This window comes from Biomphalaria glabrata, chromosome 12, assembly GCF_947242115.1.
Source record: "Biomphalaria glabrata chromosome 12, xgBioGlab47.1, whole genome shotgun sequence".
Classification (NCBI taxonomy): domain Eukaryota; kingdom Metazoa; phylum Mollusca; class Gastropoda; family Planorbidae; genus Biomphalaria; species Biomphalaria glabrata.
In genome coordinates, this window is record NC_074722.1 from 20419507 (window position 1) to 20442858 (window position 23352).

At 36.1% G+C, this 23352-nt stretch overlaps 1 protein-coding gene across 6 annotated transcripts in view; it reads right to left on the bottom strand.

Moving 5' to 3' along the window:
• LOC106055954 (dynein axonemal heavy chain 8-like) overlaps positions 1–23352 on the bottom strand; it is a 287161-nt gene that overhangs the window by 27008 nt on the left and 236801 nt on the right. For all 6 annotated transcript variants that reach the window (XR_008773876.1, XM_056005343.1, XM_056005342.1 and 3 more), the window contains 12 exons: positions 21814–21957; positions 20271–20447; positions 15730–15897; positions 11714–11842; positions 11450–11536; positions 11201–11338; positions 10897–11024; positions 7587–7755; positions 6027–6182; positions 1746–1901; positions 1520–1609; positions 496–588 (listed from right to left, as the gene is read on the bottom strand). Coding sequence is in view for 5 of the 6 variants with exons in the window: in XM_056005343.1 (XP_055861318.1) it covers positions 496–588; positions 1520–1609; positions 1746–1901; positions 6027–6182; positions 7587–7755; positions 10897–11024; positions 11201–11338; positions 11450–11536; positions 11714–11842; positions 15730–15897; positions 20271–20447; positions 21814–21957 (1635 nt within the window). In the remaining variant the exon portion in view is untranslated. The remainder of the gene's footprint in view (positions 1–495; positions 589–1519; positions 1610–1745; positions 1902–6026; positions 6183–7586; positions 7756–10896; positions 11025–11200; positions 11339–11449; positions 11537–11713; positions 11843–15729; positions 15898–20270; positions 20448–21813; positions 21958–23352) is intronic.

The window sequence follows — 23352 nt, forward strand, 5'->3', positions numbered from 1 at the left end:
AATCTAAGAGTTAACTGCACAATAGTTCAGTTTCACACATAGACATTGCTTTAGCTAAGAAAAGTATTCAAAGTTAATTGTGACAGAATCTTTCAGATAAAGAAATGGAATCCGTTGTGTCGTGCTATCAGATGTGTCGTGCTAAATTGACGAAGTGTTTACTAAGTAATCACTTTATTAGGAAGCAAGTCTACATTTAGCATTTCTTTGTCATTTCTTCGACTACTGACTTTGACCTTGACAAATTAAACATTAACAAGTTCAATCAACAACGATAAAGAAAATACATAAAGGCCGATGTATTTGTTTTACATTTTTACTATACATTAAAACTGATATAAAATGTTTCAGCTAAGTCGGAAATATAAAAGTGTTTCAAAATGTAATAGCAAGCACTCAAAATGTAATAGCAAGCACTAAAAATGTAATAGCAAGAACTGTTCTACTAAATTTCAATGAAGTGTTCTTGGAAGCGTTTCAAAACAATCTACTTACAGCTTTCTCAGTTAAAATGACACGTCCTAAAAGTTGATCTTCAAGTCCTTTCTGTGTTACAGTAAAATCAATAATTGATGTCCTAGCACTGATCTATGTACAGAAATAAAAATGTACTTAGAGATGGCATGGACTGAGAATTAAAGTAATGTGAATAGTCACGAGTCTCGAGTTTGAATGACAATCTGTAAAGATGAATAATAGACTACATGATAAGTTGTGGAGGTGAATAGTAGACTACATGATAAGTTGTGGAGTGAATAGTAGACTACATGACAAGCTGTGGAGGTGAATAGTAGACTACATGATAAGTTGTGGAGGTGAATAATAGACTACATGACGAGCTGTGGAGGTGAATAGTAGACTACATGATAAGTTGTGGAGGTGAATAGTAGACTACATGATAAGCTGTGGAGGTGAATAGTAGACTACATGACAAGTTGTGGAGGTGAATAGTAGACTACATGATAAGTTGTGGAGGTGAATAGTAGACTACATGACAAGCTGTGGAGGTGAATAGTAGACTACATGATAAGTTGTGGAGGTGAATAGTAGACTACATGATAAGTTGTGGAGGTGAATAATAGACTACATGACGAGCTGTGGAGGTGAATAGTAGACTACATGATAAGTTGTGGAGGTGAATAGTAGACTACATGACAAGCTGTGGAGGTGAATAGTAGACTACATGACAAGTTGTGGAGGTGAATAATAGACTACATGATAAGTTGTGGAGGTGAATAGTTGACTACATGATAAGCTGTGGAGGTGAATAGTAGACTACATGACAAGCTGTGGAGGTGAATAGTAGTTGGGGGGGGGGGGGGAGGGGGAAATAGGGACTCTGTATAATGTTCCATTTTTTTATCTTACAAAGGTTGGTCAGCTATATAAGAGGGGATAGTCTTTAAGAAGTATTTTATATTTTAATTGTTATCTACTAAACGTAATTTCAATTTTACTAAGCATGAAATAGTTCAAGCTTTACTCGTTGCAGTTTAAAGTAACTCTATAATGAACCAACCTCTGGTGTGTAGACTGGATTAGCCAGTTTGGTAGTGATGTACAGATAGAAGGTGTTCATGACATCACATTCCTTATCACCAACTTTGACCTGTACACATTTATTTTGGAAATAGCATTAGACTAGTAATAAATAGAGAAAACAGATTGTTTCATGATTGTTCCAAGATTGTTTCATGATTGTTTCAAGATTGTTTCATTACTAAATAGAAACTTTGTAAACTTACTTTGTACATCGATCCAGATTTAATAAAATTTTTCTCAAGGACATTATCAAGGGACGGATCCAAATCTTCTTCCACATCTTCAATTAGCATTGGTCTCCCCAAGGAAAGAGCATCTTCAAGATGTTGCCGGAAATATTTATGATTTAATGAAGAAACCTGGACAGAAAAAAATCACAAAATAAACTATGTATTAGATAAATATTTGCCTATGTTATATTGTACACTCTGTTACCTAGAAGTAGATCTACCATAGACGTTGACTTACTTACCATAGACGTTGACTTACCATAGATGTTGACTTTCCATAGAAGTTGACTTACCATAGATGTTGACCTACTATAGACGTTGACTTTACATAGCAGTTGACCGAACATAGAAGTTGACCTACCATAGACGTTGACTTACCATTGACGTTGACTTACCATAGAAATTGACCTAACATAGAAGTTGACCTACCATAGATGTTGACTTTCCATAGAAGTTGACCTAACATAGAAGTTGACCCACCATAGACGTTGACTTTCCATAGAAGTTGACTTACCATAGACGTAGACTTTCCATAGAAGTTGACCTAACATAGAAGCACTGGCGGATCCAGGGGGGGCGGTAGGAGCGATCGCCCCCCCCCCACTCGGCCGACTTATGTTAATAATATATACTAATTATTTATATTTCAACCTATTTTTTTTATTATTTCGCAACACTCTAGTACGTTGGCCGATTTGGTGGGGTCGGGAGGGGGCGATGGTATCAATCCCGCCCCCCCCCCCACTTTCGAGTGGGGGGGGCGGTCCAATTTATTTTGTAGAAATCACAGCTTGCTAACAGAATCAATTAAATATCTATATGATTAAAACTTGTTATTGATATTTTAACCGATCTTTATATTATGTTCCCTGTTTGCCGATTGGGGAGGGGGGGGGGGGGGCGAATATCTCTACTGCCCTTCCCACCTAAGAATTTTGAGTGGGGGGGGGCGGTCCTACTTTGATGGAGAAATCATAGTTTGTGAACAAAATTAGTTGAATATCTATATAATATAAACTACGTAATGATATGTGAACCCATTGTTTATTATGTCTTACCACACTCTAATCTCAAATTTTATCATTAGTAAATTTAAATGAAAAAGGGTTGTACCAGGTGGGAGGGGCGATACATGCAATCGCATTTCCCCTCATCGGACAAACCAATACTTTTTCTTTTTGTATTATAGTTAAGAAATTACAAAATTTTTTAAAATCTGTCACTAATATAATTTATATATACTATAAATTAAATTCTTATATAGAGTCACCCCACCCCAATACTTTAATGCCAAATGCAATCTTTAGCAGAAATTATTAAAGGAGCGAGGATTAATCGTTTTCGCTCTACGGCCCCTCCCATTTCCAGACACAGTTTATGTAATTTCACATTAATTTTTTATCATAATTATTTTAAGAAAGACTTTGCATTGGAAAAGTTAGAATTCAAACAAAATTTTCCAGTATAAGAGTAATGATTGAGATGAGTACTAAACCCAAATAATTATTTTCTAGTCGCCTTTGTCCAACCTTTACTCAATCTGTTATTTTTCTAGTTAAATAAATTTGGGACTATAACTTTATACTTTAATTTTATTGAATATTATTTGTCGAAGAATTTTTTTTTCGGCGGCGATCCTCAAAGCCAAAATCTAAATATGTGGGGTATCTTATCTTTTCAAGGAACCAATCGGTTTTATTTGCAATGTATTAAGGGCCTATAAATTCATATTAGAATATTTTTCAAGCACAATATAATTCAGAAGGTCCTTTAATAATCGTATGAATAATAAGCTTAAGGTCAGGAGAATGGGTTTCTTCTGTGAAGTATGCAAGAAAACGATTTTGGCTTTGCATCGAACTCCATTGATGAATAATAAGCTATAGATGTCAGGAGAATGCGTTTCTGCAATGAAGAATGCAAGAAAACGCTTTTGGCGTTGGGGCTTCGCCCCGAACTCCACTGATGAATAATGAGCTGTACTTGTCAGGAGAATACTTTTTTTGCAATGAAGAATGCAAGAAAACGCTTTTGGATTCTGGGCTTCATCCCGAATCCCACTGATGAATAATAAGCTATAGATGTCAGGAGAATACGTTTCGGCAGTGAAAAAAGCAAGAAAACGCTTTTGTCGTCGGGGCTTCGCCCACTCCAAACTTCTGGATCAGCTAGTGCATAGAAGTTGACCTAACATAGAAGAGTACTTACCATAGACGTTCATCTACCATAGACGTTGACTTTCCATAGAAGTTGACCTAACATAGAAGTTGATCTACCATAGACGTTGACTTTCCATAGAAGTTGACCTAACATAGAAGCTGACCTACCATAGACGTTGACTTACCATTGACGTTGACTTACCATTGACGTTGACTTACCATAGACGTTGACCTACCATAGACGTTGACCAACCATAGACGTTGACCTACCATAGACGTTGACCTACCATAGACGTTGACCAACCATAGACGTTGACCTACCATAGAAGTTGACTTACCATAGACGTTGACCCAACTTAGAAGTTCACCTACCATAGACGTTGACCTACCAAAGACGTTGACCTACCATAGACGTTGACCTAACATAGAAGTTGACTTACCATAGACGTTGACCCAACTTAGAAGTTCACCTACCATAGACATTGACCTATCATAGAAGTTGACCTACCATAGACGTTGACCTAACATAGAAGTTGACCTACCATAGAAGTTGACTTTCCATAGAAGTTGACTTTCCAAAGAAGTTGACCTAACATAGAAGTTGACCTACCATAGACGTTGACTTTCCATAGAAGTTGACCTAAAATAGAAGTTGACTTTCCATAGAAGTTGACTTTCCAAAGAAGTTGACCTAACATAGAAGTTGACCTACCTTAGACGTTGACTTTCCATAGAAGTTGACCTAAAATAGAAATTGACCTACCATAGACGTTGACTTTCCATAGAAGCTGACTTACCATAGACGTTGACCTACCATACTAAGTAGATCTACCATAGAAGTTGAGTTACCATAGAAGTAGACCTACCATAGAAGTTGACTTACTTTTAATGTAGACCCACCATGCTTTTTTATGCTATCTACACGTCAGCCTAGCACCTACACTATTCAGTATTATGTTCTCCGCTATGCTAACAGATGGATTCTCAAATAGAGAAAACAACGGGATAAATATATCATACAGATTTGATGGTAGCCTATTCAACCCGAGGCGGCTTAAAGCAAAATCAAAAACAAACTCAGCAGTAATCAGAGACTTGCTTTTTGCTGACGACTGTGTCCTAAATGCCTGCTCTGAAAATGATCTGCAGAGCATCGTCAGTGACTTCTCAAGAGCATGCTCAGACTTTGGTCTTACCATTAATACAAACAAGACTGAAGTCTTATATTTACCTACTCCTGGGAAAGCCTACTCGGATCTAAGCATCACTATAAATGGACAGGTTATAAACGCAGTGGACAAATTCACATAGACATAAAAACCCAGAGACCATCTTAAGTTAGACACTTATAATTCTTCTATTCAGCTTGCAAAGTCATGTGCTCAAAGACTGGATGTGTGGAGGCAGCTTTCGAAAAACAGCTCTAACATTTTCCCAAGAAATTTGACAGTTGATGTTTATTGTTAGGAAAAGTACTAGCTATTTGGCCACACTGGGAAAACTTTAAATTGACCGTTATAATTTTTCAAAGTATAAAAAAATGAATTTAAATTTGGCTAGAAGATTAACAAGTCTTTATCTTGAACAGACTAAATCCTTGTGTATTTCTGCATGTAGGTGCCAGAGTTTGATAAATTAATTGGACGTTCAGCTATATTTTGAACATCATCTTTGAGTCTGGATCCCTAGAGGCCTAGCATTGGATTAGTAGAAACTCTAGAAGATGGAAACATTCACTTTACCAGAAGGGTGTGCCGAATGGGTCAAGGTTAAATAAATAAATTTCATTTTTGTAAAGAAAACAGAGTCGTTCTATAAGCTGTATAGAGGGAGAATTTTTTTTTAAAGTTTTTTTTTAAAATATTTTCTTGTTTTTCGTACTATTTCTGTATCATAGAAAACATGCCATTTAAAAATGGAACTACTTCAGTGCCACAAGACATTTATAAATATTAAACTTTGTCAGTGTGTCATTATTTTCTTTAATTAGCTCAGGAGAAACGAGACTGAACAAAAACGTAGCCAAGATTTCTAAAATCTGCTGTAGCAATATTTGGACGGAGTGATGCCATAATGTTGTGTCTAAGGTAATTACCTGTAAATGTCTTTTTTTCTCTCTACTTTTAATCCAGCTCTTGCCTTGACCTTGGGGATCTATCAATAGTGGAAATCTAGATGCTTTTGTGGTAATGATTCCATTTTGAACTGACAGCTCATCACCTGGCAAACCTTCAATATTCCATTCACTTACCTACAATGTTTAGAGTAAAAAGATAGTTAACTTCTGTTCATTAAATATCTCGTGTTCACGTCAAGGGTTGACTTGAGGTTTTATGTATTCTAAAGTAGTTTGTGCTGTGGCATGCCTTCAGTGTACACAAGGAATTTTTTTTGAAAGGCAGCATGGAAAAAAATATTTTTCCAAAATTTAATGAGTAGAAGTTTGTGCAGTGTCAGGAAGATATGTTGAATTGCCCCAAACACCTCCCCTCCAAAAAAAAAGTTTCAAATAATCTTTTTTTTCTTTTCTATGGCCCTCGCATGTTGTATGGGCCATACATTAGCTTTGTCTTTCTGTATGTCACCTGTCACAATCAAATTTTTAAAAAATATGAAAACATATTAAAAAGCTGACTTATTTTTAATAAACAAATATATATTTGTACTAAAAGCAGAAATCTCATTATCGATAGTGGCTGTTTCATTTTTTTTAAAATTAAAATTAATACCAAAAGAATATCCATATCGCTCTTAAATTTAGTTTTCTTGCTAAAAGGTCCAATGTCTTTGTATGGTGAAAACACAAACTCTATAATATTGTTGTTTTTTTAAAGTATTTTTTATAATTTGCTTGTCTAAAAGTTGGTTTCAGTTTCCCTGTCTAGAGAGTCTCTACATGCTCAACCTGCTCTAGTTTTAGTGGATTCCGCGACGCTGTAAGTTTTGCGTAGTCAAGTTTAGGTCTTAAATACTGAACAATCTGATTTTCAGGATAGTTTTTGGTATCTCGAAAAGTTTTGGTGCAATAAATATTTCAGTGATGGATCATCTCATAGAAATGAAAATGAAAGACTGGGCATTATCTCTGGTTTGAGCGATGTCCCCCGACAGCAGTTCCACCCTCACCACGCAAGTCCAAAGGAACAGCACGTGCAGATCTAGTTTGGAATCAGTAGCGTCCCGGTTTCTGCCAGGTTTATGTATTCATAAAATATACCAATTTAAAACAATTCATAAAACATTATGTACTATTTAGCACAATATTGGAATGACCATAGAGACTAATGCAAATAATTATTTTTACATATTTTTATAATACTCTACAGTTGTTTTGTACTTCTTTAAAAAAAAATAAAGAAGTTCCTTGTATCTATGAAATGTCATCCTGTAAGTTATAAAATACATCAACTTGTAAGTTATAAAATACAACAACTTGTAAGTTATAAAATACAACAACGTAAGTTATAAAATATAACAATTTCAAAGTTATAAAATATATCAACTTGTAAGTTATAAAATACATCAACTTGTAAGTTATAAAATACAACAACGTAAGTTATAAAATATAACAATTTGAAAGTTATAAAATATATCAACTTGTAAGTTAAAAATATATCAACTTGTAAGTTATACATGTTCAAGTAGATTTACTTACAGTTGTGGTATCCACCAAAGAATCCAAAATGTTCATATTTTTGGTAAACGGAATTTTTCTAAAGCCCAATTCTGCTGACCAATTGTGAATCAATTTTGTTCTAAAATCTTGATTGAATGGTCCAGCGTAAGAAAGAAATCCCGTGCATATGAGCACATCCCCTGTCAGACTAAAAACAGAAAGAAATCCCGTGCATATGAGCCCCTGTCAGACTAAAAACAGAAAGAAATCCCGTGCTTATGAGCCCCTGTCAGTCTAAAAACAGAAAGAAATCCCGTGCATATGAGCCCCTGTCAGACTAAAAACAGAAAGAAATCCCGTGCATATGAGCCCCTGTCAGACTAAAAACAGAAAGAAATCCTGTGCATATGAGTCCCTGTCAGACTAAAAACAGAAAGAAATCCCGTGCATATGAGCCCCTGTCAGACTAAAAACAGAAAGAAATCTTGCTACAAAGTGTACTCGTACTTTCTAAGCTTCCAGCAATGTGCTTTCTTTCTTAATCAAACGTTCTCTATACACCATCAGAACTGTGTGACTCCTTCAAACAGGACAGCTGATACACACTTTGTGTGACTCCTTCCAACAGGACAGCTGATATAGACTTTGTGTGACTCCTTCCAACAGGACAGCCGATACACACTTTGTGTGACTCCTTCCAACAGGACAGCTGTTCTGTAGTCACAGATTAATAATAAATTACTGTAGACGTTACTAATTAATAATGATAATAACGAGACTGTCTTGATCAAGGTAGACATATATAACTAACTTTTATTTCCGTCCGATTCTTTGCTTTCGCACAAAACATAAACAACAAACAATGACGTAATATCATATAATAGCACAACAGCTGATACACACTTTGTGTGACTCCTTCTAACAGGACAGTTGATACACACTTTGTGTGACTCCTTCCAACAGGACAGCTGATATAGACTTTGACTCCTTCCAACAGGACAGCTGATACAGACTTTGTGTGACTTTTGTTTATAGCTTTTATGATGAGACTACTACACAATCAACTCATTGGATGTTGTCCAATTAATAGAGTGATAGTAAGGATTCGATTTCGCCCAGACGTTTTAACGAAACCAACCTTTATGAAAATGAAATCAGTTTCTTGTCCATATATTGGCTTTATGTGCAGTGGGAACAACTTGGTCACTAGAGTTCTTTATACAATACCTCTTATTAGCTTGCAATAAAATGTAATAAAATACACACACAAAAATTAAACAAATTATGTTTCTTATACACAAAGTATCGAACCCGTGTTTTGGACCCAATCATCTTAGTGAATGTAGGTCATAAAATCGGCCAGCGTACAATGAATAGTTTAGAGAAAATGTATTGAATTATAATCATATGGACATCTAGATCTAACACTAGACTCTAGACCTAGGCTTCTGATTTAGAACATAGATTTACATTTAGTCTGTACCTACTTCTAGATCTAGATGTGAGATATATTTGATTTACATTAGAAATTAGTCGTCAAGCTAAGAAATTATTTCAATAAATTTGAAGCAACTTTAAATATATTCAGTATCGGTACACTGTGGCTTACTATGTAATGTCTTTCTAATTATTATTATTGAATAATTCCAATGATAAATCAAGCCTTTAAAAGACGATGCGCAGAACTATCCTGAACATTAATTAATTACTAATCTTGAATCAAAGATGCCTTTCATTAGGAAATTCCCCAACGCAATAGTCCTATAAAGAACCTAAAGAACCTGGTGGCCCTTTCAAAATCTAGACCTAGATTTAGTCTCTAGCCAAATTTACATATTTTTTTTTTACTTTGAAAAATTATATCAGTGAAACTAAAGTTTTCCCCACGTAATTATTTTCTCAGCGATATAGGCCTACATCAACTGTTTCATTTCTAGGAAAATTGTTAAAGCCACTTTTGAGATCAGCATCCGCCCACCCGAATCAGAAACCCCATTGGTAGCGAACCATGTTGAAAATTACTCCCTCAGAGCACGTGAAAGGAAGCAAGCAGTGAGTTTTAAGGTCGCCTTGTCCCCGTACAAGGACAGCCCTAATGTCGGACATGCACCAGTTCTCTCTCTCTATCAAATCCTTGTCCCCGTACAAGGACAGCCCTAATGTTGGACATGCACCAGTTCTCTCTCTATCAAATCCTTGTCCCCGTACAAGGACAGCCCTAATGTTGGACATGCACCAGTTTTCTCTCTATCAAATCCTTGTCCCGATCGTCTTTCATGCAGAACTCGGCATTCGTAAAGAATGTGTTCTATTGTCTCGTCATATTCCATGCAGTGGCGGCACCGTGTGTCGTAATTTTCCCTCTACCTTCCGAAGTAAACACAAATTGGACTGTGACCGACTTGGAACTGGGCTAGGACGGCCTGTTCCGCACGATTAAGTTGTCACCACGCATTCTTTCTGCCTGGTCTACTCATTGCTATGTGGAGCTCACGGTCCTTATCCGAAGAATCCCAGCCATCGTACCATACGTCAACAATCTTTTGTCAGCCAGGGATCGCACACTTCGTTATGTGCACGAGTGCCGTCTGGATCGCGTTTTTTGCGAGGTGGTCAGCCAGATCGTGACTGACCACTCCACAATGGGCGGCACCCATTGTAAGGTAACGTTCACACCGAATCGTAGGAGACGCTACCCGACCGTGAGGCGATCCCATACCCTTCTGACACCTTCTTCTAGCCCCTCTAAGGCCGCTAGAGCGTTCATCGAGTCTGTACACAAGACCACGTTGTTGGCTGGCGCAGCCCCGCTACGTACTTTTCCTTCCACCCAGTGCCTGGAACATTGTCTCCAGTTCAGCCTCGAGGCTGCTTTTTCCCTGGCAGGGTCCCATGAGCTCGTCTCTTTCGGGGGTGCCAGAGAGTCAGACTACCGCCCTATACCCAGCTTTCACAGTGCCCTGGAGCGTCGGAACAGAGCCGTCTGTGTAGATGGTGGTCACTCCAGCTGGATACGATGCAATAGTCTCTCTGGCTTCGGCCCACCTCCATAAAAGAGTGACTTGAATAGATGTATTGTAAAAAATTATTTTTTTTTTATCTACTAGACTTAATACTATTCTAATGATTTGCCGTTAGGTCTAGACTTAGAAGATGGCGTGCAGAAATTTATCATTACATTATTTATTAAATACATGCAGAAATACCCCGAAGATAACTATTTTCTAGTTTCCAAGCAAAATGTAAATTAATTTCCTTTCGAACTTAAAAAAGAATAACAGTCAAACAAAAGTTTTTCCAGTGTGGTCTCTAAAATCTAAACTTGTCTTAAAATGTTCATGGTTCTCACCGAGTTATTTGGTCTCTAAACTCTAAGCTTTGTGCTGTCCATCGTACTTGTTCTCCACCTAAACCTGAAATCAACGAAGTAGCAGCATCCATTTTCTTACGGCATGATTCTGCATCATCCATGAGTGCCTGTAAAGTATAAGTATATAACAATTATGTCAATCTGTCTGTCTTTCTGTCTACATGTCATCAATCAATCTATCTATCTCTATAATGCTTGTCTGCAATGTTCTTATATATCCTAATAAACTTAGTGTATATTAAATTATTATTTAGAAGATTTTGGGATAGAAACAATTAATGACCTTTTTCTTAGACATTGCTCCATTATATTTCGCTTGCACTACATTGAGTTCTGCCTGTTTCTCGTCTAATGCAGCCTGAGCAACTGACAACTCAGTAGAGGCAGACTTCAATCTGGCTTCCTGCTTGACTAAATTAGCCTAAAAATAAACATTTAAAAGATTTCTTGAAGTAATTTAACATTACTTGGCCTAAGACTACATTTATTTTAACTAATTGTTAAAGTCTATAGCAAGACTAAAACACTTTACCTTCAAAGGAAGCACTTCTTTGTTTATCCCATAAAAAAACGCCATGGCATTAGTCCAAGACAGCAGGCCGGCTACCTGGCCACATACCTGTGAAATACAAATAAATCCATGTCCTTTGTGTATAGTTTTGTATCAGCTCTGAATGTATGAAACTAACATTTAAATTGAACAAAAAAAAAAGGTTAGTTATTTATTGTCTCTAAAAAAAATTTATAATAATATTGAGATGAGAAAAAAAGCAAGACACTAAGATTTGAACTGAACCTTAAGTGCGGATTCAAAAGTATAGTCCTCCATTCTCATATAAGGTTCCATTAATTCCACTGTTTCTCCTGTAATTGTATCTTTAGGGAAGTCCATAAGTTGTTGCAAAAAGCTCATCTGACCCATTAACTTTCAAATATAACAAATATATAGAGCTTTTGTTATTACCAAATTAAACAAGTACAAAATTTAAACAAAATAAATCTAAAAGCTTATTTAAAAAAAATCACTTAGTACATAAAATCTAACATTACTTAGTACATAAAGTCTAACATTACTTAGTACATAAAGTCTAACATTACTTAGTACATAAAGTCTAACATTACTTAGTACATAAAGTCTAACATTACTTAGTACATAAAGTCTAACATTACTTAGTACATAAAGTCTAACATTACTTAGTACATAAAAGTCTAACATTACTTAGTACATAAAAGTCTAACATTACTTAGTACATAAAGTCTAACATTACTTAGTACATAAAGTCTAACATTACTTAGCACATAAAAGTCTAACATTACTTAGTACATAAAAGTCTAACATTACTTAGTACATAAAGTCTAACATTACTTAGTACATAAAATCTAACATTACTTAGTACATAAAGTCTAACATTACTTAGTACATAAAGTCTAACATTACTTAGTACATAAAAGTCTAACATTACTTAGTACATAAAAGTCTAACATTACTTAGTACATAAAGTCTAACATTACTTAGCACATAAAAGTCTAACATTACTTAGTACATAAAAGTCTAACATTACTTAGTACATAAAGTCTAACATTACTTAGTACATAAAGTCTTACATTACTTAGTACATAAAAGTCTAACATTACTTAGTACATAAAGTCTAACATTACTTAGTACATAAAGTCTAACATTACTTAGTACATAAAGTCTAACATTACTTAGTACATAAAGTCTAACATTACTTAGTACATAAAGTCTAACATTACTTAGTACATAAAGTCTAACATTACTTAGTACATAAAGTCTAACATTACTTAGCACATAAAAGTCTAACATTACTTAGTACATAAAAGTCTAACATTACTTAGTACATAAAGTCTAACATTACTTAGTACATAAAGTCTAACATTACTTAGTACATAAAGTCTAACATTACTTAGTACATAAAGTCTAACATTACTTAGTACATAAAAGTCTAACATCACTTAGCACATAAAAGTCTAACATCACTTAGCACATAAAAGTCTAACATTACTTAGTACGTGAAGTCTAACATTACTTAGTACATAAAGTCTAACATTACTTAGTACGTGAAGTCTAACATTACTTAGTACATAAAAGTCTAACATTACTTAGTACATAAAAGTCTAACATTACTTAGTACATAAAGTCTAACATTACTTAGTACATAAAGTCTAACATTACTTAGTACATAACGTCTAACATTACTTAGTACATAAAGTCTAACAAGTGGTATCCAGTTCACTAATATGAAAACTGAAGTAGTGAAAATAGGTCTACATTCGATTTAGTTGGTTATAATAATAATAATGATAAAGCTTGTTATAATATATAAATATATATATATATAAATGACATAGAGTAGTTTATGCTATTCGGACACCTATAGGCCCAAATTTGAAAGTTTGAATTTGACAGCACATTATTTTACAATGGTTTGACATAGAGAAGAAAATGACGTATCAAAATCTTCTTTAGTTAAAGGAGAATAAGGATGACTACTTATATTTGTTCCCCAAACCTATATTTGTTATTATATTTAAGGTCAAAGACGCCGTGTGTTTTCATTTAATTCGGACACATTTGACCCACATTATTTGATTCCGGACTCAATAATTTATTTCGGACAGTCTCTATATTTAGGCATCAATAAACTCAGATTTTAATTCTATATTAACATTAACTAAATTTTAAGATCCCCAGGCATAGCCCATCACATGAAATCATAACGATGTTTTCAGACTATGCATAAATACGAACACAAAAAAAATAAAAATATGAACACACTTATTCTACCAAAATTAGGTCACTGGAATAGTGATTTCTGCACCGACCTTTAGACTTATTTTATGTTTGTTTATTTTATGTGTGTTGAATGTTTGGGGTTTGCATGATCAGATGTGTTGAATGTTTGTGTTTTTTTTTTTTGTTTATTAATTTAATAAATTTCTAATACAGATGATCTTTTGTAGTATAGTAGGCCCCTACAGGTTACGATAGCCATTCTTGCCTAACTGAATCCTCTATATTCTCTCTATATAAATCTAGATCTATCTAGTAGGTCTAGATCTAAGCATTTAACTTCATTCAATGTACCAAGCTCACTCCAAACATTTGCCCATTTATTCTCTATTTAAAAATAATAACAACAAACGAACAAATATAATATAAGATCATTTTTATTGATGTCCAAAACTGGCTGTCCGAAATAAATTTTGGTAAGAAAATCGTAATTTGATTCGGACACCGTATTAATTTTTTTTTGGTATGGAATTAGAAAACTTGGCTTATGAATCAAATAAATTAGCTCCAAAAACAGAATAAATATTACCGGGCTCATTAGTATAGACTTAGAAAATAAAAAAATATAGTCTTAACTCTAGGAAGAGGTAAAGTCATCCGGGTAACATAGGAAAAAACAACAACCTGACTAACTAATTTGAAATTCGTTTTTCTTACATAAAAAGATAGCTAAATGGAAGGAAATTGGGTCAGAATCATTGGAAAATGGACAAGCACATTATACAGCGCGCTAGTTTTATAATACATATTAAAATAATTATTTAATGACCACAAAAAACAGCGAATGTCCGAATTCATGTAATGTCCGAAATAAATAAACTACTATATATATATGATAATATGTAATAGAAATTGTATTCAATCATGAAAAGTAGATTGCGATCAAAGTCTATAGACAATGTTTTGATTGCATCCAACAGCTTACTAGAAAATTGAAATGGTTCATATAAAGTTCAATAAACCTAGAGCTAGTAGTTTATCTTCTGTGATTCTTGCCATTAAGTTTATTAAAACTAGAGCTAGTAGTTTACCTTCGGCGCTTCTTGCCATTAAGTTTATTAAACCTAGAGCTAGTAGTTTACCTTCAGCGCTTCTTGCCATTAAGTTTATTAAACCTAGAGCTAGTAGTTTACTTTCAGTGCTTCTTGCCATTAAGTTTATTAAAACTAGAGCTAGTAGTTTACCTTCAGCGCTTCTTGCCATTAAGTTTATTAAACCTAGAGCTAGTAGTTTACCTTCAGCGCTTCTTGCCATTAAGTTTATTAAACCTAGAGCTAGTAGTTTACTTTCAGCGCTTCTTGCCATTAAGTTTATTAAACCTAGAGCTAGTAGTTTACCTTCAGCGCTTCTTGCCATTAAGTTTATTAAACCTAGAGCTAGTAGTTTACCTTCAGCGCTTCTTGCCATTAAGTTTATTAAACCTAGAGCTAGTAGTTTACCTTCAGCGCTTCTTGCCATTAAGTTTATTAAACCTAGAGCTAGTAGTTTACTTTCAGCGCTTCTTGCCATTAAGTTTATTAAACCTAGAGCTAGTAGTTTACCTTCAGCGCTTCTTGCCATTAAGTTTATTAAACCTAGAGCTAGTAGTTTACTTTCAGCGCTTCTTGCCATTAAGTTTATTAAACCTAGAGCTAGTAGTTTACCTTCAGCGCTTCTTGCCATTAAGTTTATTAAACCTAGAGCTAGTAGTTTACCTTCAGCGCTTCTTGCCATTAAGTTTATTAAACCTAGAGCTAGTAGTTTACCTTCAGCGCTTCTTGCCATTAAGTTTATTAGACCTAGAGCTAGTAGTTTACTTTCAGCGCTTCTTGCCATTAAGTTTATTAAACCTAGAGCTAGTAGTTTACCTTCAGCGCTTCTTGCCATTAAGTTTATTAAACCTAGAGCTAGTAGTTTACTTTCAGCGCTTCTTGCCATTAAGTTTATTAAACCTAGAGCTAGTAGTTTACTTTCAGCGCTTCTTGCCATTAAGTTTATTAAACCTAGAGCTAGTAGTTTACCTTCAGCGCTTCTTGCCATGAAGGCTTGGGGCAAAGACGTTCAGGATCTTGTTCTAGAAAATCAATTTTTTTACGAAACAAAATCAAACAGCAATCCATGATTCTCATGATTAAGTGAGGAGGTTTACCCAATTTTTTTACGGTGGCGATATCTGATGGTTTTATTGTCTGAAGATAAGTAAATAATAATAATTAAAATATTACATATATTTCTAAACAACTTAAATCTTTGATAATAACAGAAAGGCTATCAAGAAAATATGTATTGTTGTAAGCCTATTTGCGACGAAATAGGGTTAACTGTGTGTGATCAGCTGACATGTGACACACGTCATTTATTCCTAACACCTTGGAATAACTAACCATTCCTAACACCTTGGAGTAACTAACCATTCCTAACACCTTGGAGTAACTAACCATTCCTAACACCCTGGAGTAACTAACCATTCCTAACACCTTGGAGTAACTAACCATTCCTAACACCTTGGAGAAACTGACCATTCCTAACACCTTGGAGTAACTAACCATTCCTAACACCTTTGAGTAACTGAACATTCCTAACACCTTGGAGTAACTAACCATTCCTAACACCTTGGAGAAACTGACCATTCCTAACACCTTGGAGTAACTGACCATTCCTAACACCTTGGAAAAACTGACCATTCCTAACACCTTGGAAAAACTGACCATTCCTAACACCTTGGAGAAACTGACCATTCCTAACACCTTGGAGAAACTGACCATTCCTAACACCTTGGAGTAACTGACCATTCCTAAAATCTTGGAAAAACTGACCATTCCTAACACCTTGGAGAAACTGACCATTCCTAACACCTTGGAGAAACTGACCATTCCTAACACCTTGGAGAAACTGACCATTCCTAACACCTTGGAGAAACTGACCATTCCTAACACCTTGGAGTAACTAACCATTCCTAATACCTTGGAGTAACTAACCATTCCTAATACCTTGGAGTAACTAACCATTTCTAACACCTTGGAGTAACTAACCATTCCTAATACCCTGGAGTAACTAACCATTCCTAATACATTGGAGTAACTAACCATTTCTAACACCTTGGAGTAACTAACCATTTCTAACACCTTGGAGTAACTAACCATTCCTAATACCTTGGAGTAACTAACCATTCCTAATACCCTGGAGTAACTAACCATTTCTAACACCTTGGAGTAACTAACCATTCCTAACACCCTGGAGTAACTAACCATTCCTAACACCTTGGAGTAACTAACCATTCCTAATACCCTAGAGTAACTAACCATTCCTAATACCCTGGAGTAACTAACCATTCCTAATACCCTGGAGTAACTAACCATTCCTAACACCTTGGAGTAACTAACCATTCCTAATACCTTGGAGTAACTAACCATTTCTAACACCTTGGAGTAACTAACCATTCCTAATACCCTGGAGTAACTAACCATTCCTAACACCTTGGAGAAACTGACCATTCCTAACACCTTGGAGTAACTAACCATTACTAATACCTTGGAGAAACTGACCATTCCTAACACCTTGGAGTAACTAACCATTCTTAATACCTTGGAGTAACTAACCATTCCTAATACCTTGGAGTAACTAACCATTCCTAACACCTTGGAGTAACTAACCATTCTTAATACCTTGGAGTAACTAACCATTCCTAATACCTTGGAGTAACTAACCATTCCTAATACCTTGGAGTAACTAACCATTCTTACACCTTGGAGTAACTAACCATTCCTAATACCTTGGAGTAACTAACCATTCCTAATACCTTGGAGTAACTAACCATTCCTAATACCTTGGAGTAACTAACCATTCCAAATACCTTGGAGTAACTAACCATTCCTAATACCTTGGAGTAACTAACCATTCCTAATACCTTGGAGTAACTAACCATTCCTAATACCTTGGAGTAACTAACCATTCCTAATACCTTTTAGTAACTAACCATTCCTAATACCTTGGAGTAACTAACCATTCCTAATACCTTGGAGTAACTAACCATTCCTAATACCTTGGAGTAACTAACCGTTTCTAACACCTTGGAGTAACTAACCATTCCTAATACCTTGGAGTAACTGACCATTCCTAACACCTTGGAGTAACTAACCATTCCTAATACCTTGGAGTAACTGACCATTCCTAACACCTTGGAGTAACTGACCATTTCTAACACCTTGGAGTAACTAACCATTCCTAATACCTTGGAGCAACTGACCATTCCTAACACCTTGGAGTAACTGACCATTCCTAACACCTTGGAGTAACTGACCATTCCTAATACCTTGGAGTAACTAACCATTCCTAATACCTTGGAGTAACTAACCATTCCTAATACCTTGGAGTAACTAACCATTCCTAATACCTTGGAGTAACTAACCATTCCTAATACCTTGGAGTAACTAACCATTCCTAATACCTTGGAGTAACTAACCGTTTCTAACACCTTGGAGTAACTAACCATTCCTAATACCTTGGAGTAACTGACCATTCCTAACACCTTGGAGTAACTAACCATTCCTAATACCTTGGAGTAACTGACCATTCCTAACAACTTGGAGTAACTGACCATTTCTAACACCTTGGAGTAACTAACCATTCCTAATACCTTGGAGTAACTGACCATTCCTAACACCTTGGAGTAACTGACCATTCCTAACACCTTGGAGTAACTGACCATTCCTAATACCTTGGAGTAACTAACCATTCCTAATACCTTTGAGTAACTAACCATTCCTAACACCTTGGAGTAACTAACCATTCCTAATACCTTGGAGTAACTGACCATTCCTAACACCTTGGAGTAACTAACCATTCCTAATACCTTGGAGTAACTGACCATTCCTAACACCTTGGAGTAACTGACCATTTCTAACACCTTGGAGTAACTAACCATTCCTAATACCTTGGAGTAACTGACCATTCCTAACACCTTGGAGTAACTGACCATTCCTAACACCTTGGAGTAACTGACCATTCCTAATACCTTGGAGTAACTAACCATTCCTAATACCTTGGAGTAACTAACCATTCCTAACACCTTGGAGTAACTGACCATTTCTAACACCTTGGAGTAACTAACCATTCCTAATACCTTGGAGTAACTGACCATTCCTAACACCTTGGAGTAACTGACCATTCCTAACACCTTGGAGTAACTGACCATTCCTAATACCTTGGAGTAACTAACCATTCCTAATACCTTGGAGTAACTAACCATTCCTAACACCTTGGAGTAACTGACCATTCCTAATACCTTGGAGTAACTAACCATTCCTAATACCTTGGAGTAACTAACCATTCCTAATACCTTGGAGAAACTAACCATTCCTAATACCTTGGAGTAACTGACCATTTCTAACACCTTGGAGTAACTAACCATTCCTAATACCTTGGAGTAAATGACCATTCCTAACACCTTGGAGTAACTAACCATTCCTAATACCTTGGAGTAACTAACCATTCCTAATACCTTGGAGTAACTAACCATTCCTAATACCTTGGAGTAACTAACCATTCCTAATACCTTGGAGTAACTGACCATTTCTAACACCTTGGAGTAACTAACCATTCCTAATACCTTGGAGTAACTGACCATTCCTAACACCTTGGAGTAACTGACCATTCCTAACACCTTGGAGTAACTGACCATTCCTAATACCTTGGAGTAACTAACCATTCCTAATACCTTGGAGTAAATGACCATTCCTAACACCTTGGAGTAACTGACCATTCCTAATACCTTGGAGTAACTAACCATTCCTAATACCTTGGAGTAACTAACCATTCCTAATACCTTGGAGAAACTAACCATTCCTAACACCTTGGAGTAACTGACCATTCCTAATACCTTGGAGTAACTAACCATTCCTAATACCTTGGAGTAACTAACCATTCCTAATACCTTGGAGTAACTAACCATTCCTAATACCTTGGAGTAACTAACCATTCCTAATACTTTGGAGTAACTAACCATTCCTAACACCTTGGAGTAACTAACCCTTTGTTTGATTCTAAATATGCCATTGAAACAGCAGTTTCAAGGGTCCAATCTATTGGCTCTAATTTCAACTGAATTATTATCAAAAACACTCGCTTTGTCAAACATAGCATTACATGAATGTTGATGTAACAAAAAGTCTTACAGTAGTCTTTTATACACGACAACAAATATTACGGTCCATCAAATATTTTACTTATTTTTGACATGCACCTAGAGATATTTGCTCATCACTTGATCTCCAACGCCCCAACAGTTCAACAGATTAAGGGATATAAAGCACATGAGCAACAGGGCACGTGTGGTGCCACAACAGTTCAACAGATATAAAGTATAGTGAAGCACACAGGCTAAAGTTCATTGGAAAGCAAGACAAGCAAACATTTTTTCCTACTTTGGCTACAGAGCTAGGTTTCAATGGCACCATCTGTCTCACTAAATGGGTAGGTATATAGAACAGCCATCAAATTTTACCCACCAAATGTATAATTACTAATTACAAATCATAGTAATTCATGTCTAAACATGACTCACTTTTAAAGCATCTTCTGCTGCCTGTAAGGCTGGTTTAGCTGCTTCCAGTTTGACTTCAGCAACTGCTTTGTCTGCTGCTATCTCATCCACAATATTTTGTGCTCTGTCTTTTACTTTCTGAACCGATGCTTTGACTTTTTCTGCAGCTTCAGCCATGACAGCCACTTCAGCGACAATCTTAAAGCACAAAATTAATTGCCACCTTAAAAGTTCGTTTTAAATGTTACCACGAGAAGAAAAAGGTTTCATGCTGACTAAAACACTGAGCACTACACAGACTATCATAAACGTCATTTAGTAATTGATGCATAAACTGTTAAAATGAAATGAGATTTGAATTAATCAGGATAAAACGTTTCATAAACAAACCAACAAAATTAAAGAAACACTTATTTAAAAAGACGCTCATAGGACGCTGGGGACATTTCTTAATATTACAATATTTTAACTGGAAGCTCAAATTTTCAACAGTCGCTTTCAAATCGTTGTATGAGAGAAACAGATCGAGTTGCTTGCTTTACTTTTCTTTTTTTTTCCGTTCTAGCCTGTTTCCCTTTTCAGCAGTCAGCCAGGAAAAACAATGACTTGGAAGAATTTAAGTCATTGATTAACATGCATGACTAGATTGACCTAGGAACATGCATAGGACGTAATCATCTTCCTTTTGGAAGTAACGTCTGTATTTTATAAGATAAGATAACAGTCAGAAACTGATTTAAATCCATAAATGCATATTTGTACATTTTCTTCAGTCCAGCTTTTGAAGTTCTGATAACATTCTGAGTCCTTCTGTTATACGAAACAATCTCTTCGTACAGAGGAATTTCCTCTGAAGGCATTTCTGGATTTTAAATGATGGAATCATGTATTGCTATGTATTGCAACGAAACATCTAGTTTGGAGAGGTGTCTGAAAATATTTCCATAGCTTCAAGAGCCCTAGCGAGTAGTTATTTTCGAAGTTGACTGCTGAAATATAAACAGCTGGAATCGGAGCAACCATTCTTCAATGAATTTCTTTACTTAAATGACAAACTCCATCTAATAAAAACTCTCAGATTTTGAAGGTGTCACATATTTGTTTTCATCCCTTTAAACGTTAGAAACAAGTTTCAACAGGATTAGAGCCTCAGCCACACAACTAGCTGATGAATGTGGTTCTCATAACATAGTCAATAAACACAACTATAGAAAATATGAGGTGTTATTCCCATACAGAATTATGGAGTAGTATTATTATAATGAAATCGCAATGAGATAACATTCTACCAATATGAACAGTGCTATAGTTCTAACACACACAAGATCAATACAAAGGATACTTCTTGACAAAGTGTCATATTCAGAAGCTCAAAACATGAGAATTAATGTGAATGAGTGAATGTAAAGACGAGCTTTCAAAACTACAACTACTGCAATTTCAGGTATTAAGAATGTAAAGATAAATGTGTTAGCTAATGAGATTGAGCAAGCTACAACTATTGCAATGTCAAGAGTACTAAGAAACAAGCAAGATTCTTGCAAAGAAAATGTCATCTCTTTACCTTATCAGCAGCTTTATTAGCGACCTCCAGCTCTTTCTCTTTAACAACTAGTTCTTTACTTAACAAGTCAACAGATTCTGCTGCTTCTGCTAATTTTTCAAGACCCACGTTCATCTTTCTCTCTAGTTCCTGAAGTTCCTCGACCTCAACAAATGGGAAACACACACATACCAACAAAGTTATTTAAATCAATGCGGAAAATATCTTTAAAAATTTATTTGGCAACCATTCCAAAATGATATATTTATAACGACACACATGTAAAAAGTTTAGTCTAGACTTGAGGCATGGCAGTTTAGACTTGAGGCATGACAGTTTAGACTTGAGGCATGACAGTCTAGACTTGAGGCATGACAGTTTAGACTTGAGGCATGACAGTTTAGACTTGAGGCATTACAGTTTAGACTTGAGGCATGACAGTCTAGACTTGAGGCATGACAGTTTAGACTTGAGGCATGACAGTTTAGACTTGAGGCATGACAGTCTAGACTTGAGGCATGACAGTTTAGACTTGAGGCATGACAGTTTAGACTTGAGGCATGACAGTTTAGACTTGAGGCATGACAGTTTAGACTTGAGGCATTACAGTTTAGACTTGAGGCATGACAGTTTAGACTTGAGGCATTACAGTTTAGACTTGAGGCATGACAGTTTAGACTTGAGGCATGACAGTTTAGACTTGAGGCATGACAGTTTAGACTTGAGGCATGACAGTTTAGACTTGAGGCATTACAGTTTAGACTTGAGGCATGACAGTTTAGACTTGAGGCATTACAGTTTAGACTTGAGGCATTACAGTTTAGACTTGAGGCATGGCAGTTTAGACTTGAGGCATGACAGTTTAGACTTGAGACATGATAATTTAGACTTGAGGCATGACAGTTTAGACTTGAGGCATTACAGTTTAGACTTGAGGCATGACAGTTTAGACTTGAGGCATGACAGTTTAGACTTGAGACATGATAATTTAGACTTGAGGCATGACAGTTCAGGCTAGACTTGAGGCAAGACAGTTTAGACTTGAGGCATGACAGTTCAGGCTAGACTTGAGACATGACAGACCAGTCTAGACTTGATTATGACAGTCCAGGCTAGACGATAATGACAATCCAGGCTAGACTTGAGACATCACAGTTCAGTCTAGATGAGACATGAAAGTCCAGTCTAGACGTGAGACATGACAGTCCACTCTAGACTTGAGGCATGACAGCCCAGTCTAGACTTGGGACATGACAGTCCAGTCTAGACTTGGGACATGAAAGTTCAGGCTAGACTTGGGACATGACAGTCCAGTCTAGACTTCGGACATGACAGTTCAGGCTAGACTTGGGACATGACAGTCCAGTCTAGACTTGGGACATGACAGTCCAGTCTAGACTTGGGACATGAAAGTTCAGGCTAGACGTGAGACATGACAGTCCACTCTAGACTTGAGGCATGACAGCCCAGTCTAGACTTGGGACATGACAGTCCAGTCTAGACTTGGGACATGAAAGTTCAGGCTAGACTTGAAACATGACAGTCCAGTCTAGACTTGGG